The 2,861-nt window shown below is 55.6% G+C and overlaps 1 protein-coding gene across 1 annotated transcript in view; it reads left to right on the top strand.

Annotated features, from left to right (window-relative positions):
• SLC25A23 (solute carrier family 25 (mitochondrial carrier; phosphate carrier), member 23) overlaps window positions 1-2,271 on the top strand; it is a 20,554-nt gene extending 18,283 nt beyond the window's left edge. Inside the window, exon 7 of the mRNA XM_011967425.1 lies at window positions 803-2,271. Coding sequence (XP_011822815.1) covers window positions 803-987 — 185 coding nt within the window. The 3' untranslated portion in view covers window positions 988-2,271. The remainder of the gene's footprint in view (window positions 1-802) is intronic.
• The last annotated feature ends 590 nt before the right edge of the window (window positions 2,272-2,861 follow it).

Here is a 2,861-nt window from a genome sequence, read left to right as displayed (position 1 = left end):
GCTGAGGCAGGAGAATCGCTTGAACCCAGGAGGTGTAAGTTGCAGTGAGCCGAGATCGTGCCACTGCACTCCAGCCTGGGCAACAGGCTCAAAAAAAAAAAAAAAAAGGGCCGGGCACGGTGGCACACGCCTGTAATCCCAGCACTTTGGGAGGCCGAGGCAGGTGGATCACCTGAGGTCAAGAGTTCAAGACCTGCCTGACCAACATGGTGAAACCCCATCTCTACTAAGTACCAAAAAATTAGCCAGGTGTGGTGGCTTATGCCTGTAATCCCAGGTACTTGGGAGGCTGAGGCAGGAGAATCACTTGAACTCGGGAGGCGGAGGTTGCAGTGAGCCGAGATCGCACCACTGCACTCCAGCCTGAGCAACAGGAGCGAAACTCCATCTCTGGGGAAAAAAAAAAGTGGGTGGAGTGCAGGGAGGAGCCTGACTTAGACTGGAGCACCAAGGAGGACTCCCCTGGGGAGTTGGCTCTGGGATAGGGGTTAGGAGGATGAGTAGGAGTCAGCTGGGAAAGGAGGAAGGGAACCTGGCTCCAGGAGGAGGACAGTTCTGTCCTCTCCCACCTTGTACACCCATACCTGCTCCATTTCTAATTGTCCCCAAACTTGGGGCGAAAAGGTGAGCAGCCAGTTCCAAGGTCAATACAAGTCTCGCCTCTGAGTGGTAGGTCCCACTGTTAGTCTAACCTCCTTCCCTCCTGCTGCAATGACACCACCTGGCCCAACCCTGGGGGGTAGGAGGGGGAAGTGAAAGGGGAACATTGGCCTTACCTGGTGCCCCCCCCGCCCCCTCCCAGCCTCCATCGAGGGTGGCCCCCAGCTGTCCATGCTGGGTCTGCTACGTCACATCCTGTCCCAGGAGGGCATGCGGGGCCTCTACCGGGGCATTGCCCCCAACTTCATGAAGGTTATTCCAGCTGTGAGCATCTCCTATGTGGTCTACGAGAACATGAAGCAGGCCTTGGGGGTCACGTCCAGGTGAGGGACCCGGAGCCTGTCCCCCCGATCCCTCACGCCAAGCATGACGTCCCCCACACCTCAGCCACTGGAGACTGATGATCCAACCACAGGATCCCTACTCTTTGGCCACGAGAAATCAGTACCCAGATCCTGGATTCTAGGCTCCTATGCCTCAACCATTGGGTTATGGGATCCCAGCACCCAGATCCTGGATCCTAGACTCCTATGCCCCAACCACTGGGTCATGGGATCCCCACCCTTCAGCCACTAGATCCCAGTACCCTATCTCTAGATCCCAGATCCCCTGTAACCATAACTGTGGATCCCTTACTTCAGCAACTCAAGTCTGCTACCCTAACCACAAGATCCAAGATTATCCACACCCCAGCCCTTAATCCCCATCCCCAAATCACTGGATCCTGCAGCCCCACATCCCAAGGTGGATCCCACGCTTCCCTGTCCCCCCTACTGGATCCTGGACCTCCATGTCTTAACCACTGGATCCCACACAAATCAGTGAATGGATCCCAACACCCCAACCACAGGAGCACGAATTCCCTGTGTACCTCAACACCCAGACCCCACCTCCCTCGAGCACCAGATCCAGTGTCCTTGTGCAACACTGGATCCTAGATCCCCAACCCCAGATCCCCATGCCTCAAGCCCTGGATCTTCATGCTCAGCTGCTGGATTCTGGATGTCAACAGACCTCACCACCGGATCCTGACAATCGCAATGCCTAGATCCTGGGGCCCTCATCACTGGATCCCAGATCCCCTCACTCCATCCACTGGATTCCTGCATTGGTTTTTTATTTGTTTGTTTGTTTTTTAACCTTGACACTGGGTCTCACATCCTTCTACTCTGACTGCCAGATCCCTACATTTCAAGCACTACTCCTTCCACCCCCAGCCACTGGATCCCAGATCCCCCAAGCCCTCACCCACCAGATTATGGCTCCTAAAACAAGTGTGGAGGCCCCAACAGTACAGCAAGTGGATCCTGGCAACTGCAGCTGCTGGATTCCACATTCTAGATCCCCAATCCTTCTGTCCAGTCCCTCGATGTTGAAACCTCATCTCTTAAAGGCAGACCCTGATATTCCAAGGCACTGAATCCCAAGCCCTTAACCCCTGGTTTCTGGTCTGAATCTTCCAGGCGCCAGGTCTCACATGTTCAGGCCCCAAGTCTAGATCCTGGCAGCCCAATTACACAGTATCCCACACACACTGATGCCCAGAGCCGGCTTCTCGTGACATGAAATTGCATGGTCAAGGGAGCCTGTGGGAAAGGGAGCCCAGGTCCTGGCTGCAGAAAACCCCGGGGGATTGGTCCCAGGTCCTGATACAGCTCATCACCAGGCAGCAAGGGCAGAGATGAACCTCCTGTGACCTGCACGGATGCTGGATTCCTCCTCACCTCACCTCCTCTGCATGGCCACCCCCTCCCAGCCCTGTGGGGAAACTGTTCCCTGGAACCACCCCACTCCCTGCATCCCCCCCACTTTACAGCATCTTCCATCCCCCTCCCACCTTCTAGGCGAATAGTCCCCAGAGCTGGGTCCCTCCAAGGGGTCCGAGGAATCACTCACTCCTGGCGGCTGGCAAGGAGACAGTCTGAGGCCAGGGACACATGAAGGGATGTCCCCACCCCAGCACTGCCAGCCCCTCCCCAGGCTTCCAGAGTTGAAAGCCAGGAGAAACTCGGCAAAGACCACCCTTCCCTGAACCCAAGCACCCAATGATGCAAAGAACAAAACAGAAAAACGCCAAATCCCCAAATTCATTCCGGATCTATTTTTCTACGAGAGAGAGGAGCGAAGTCCCCCTCCCCTACCTCCATACATTCTGCACTTCATAGTTGGATTCTGAGCTTAGGATCATCGGGAGACCCCAT

This window comes from Mandrillus leucophaeus, unplaced genomic scaffold, assembly GCF_000951045.1.
Source record: "Mandrillus leucophaeus isolate KB7577 unplaced genomic scaffold, Mleu.le_1.0 Scaffold8, whole genome shotgun sequence".
In the NCBI taxonomy this organism is placed as follows: Eukaryota; Metazoa; Chordata; class Mammalia; order Primates; family Cercopithecidae; genus Mandrillus; species Mandrillus leucophaeus.
Note: the sequence above shows the minus strand (reverse complement) of the source record. Positions and strands in the feature narration are given on the sequence as shown.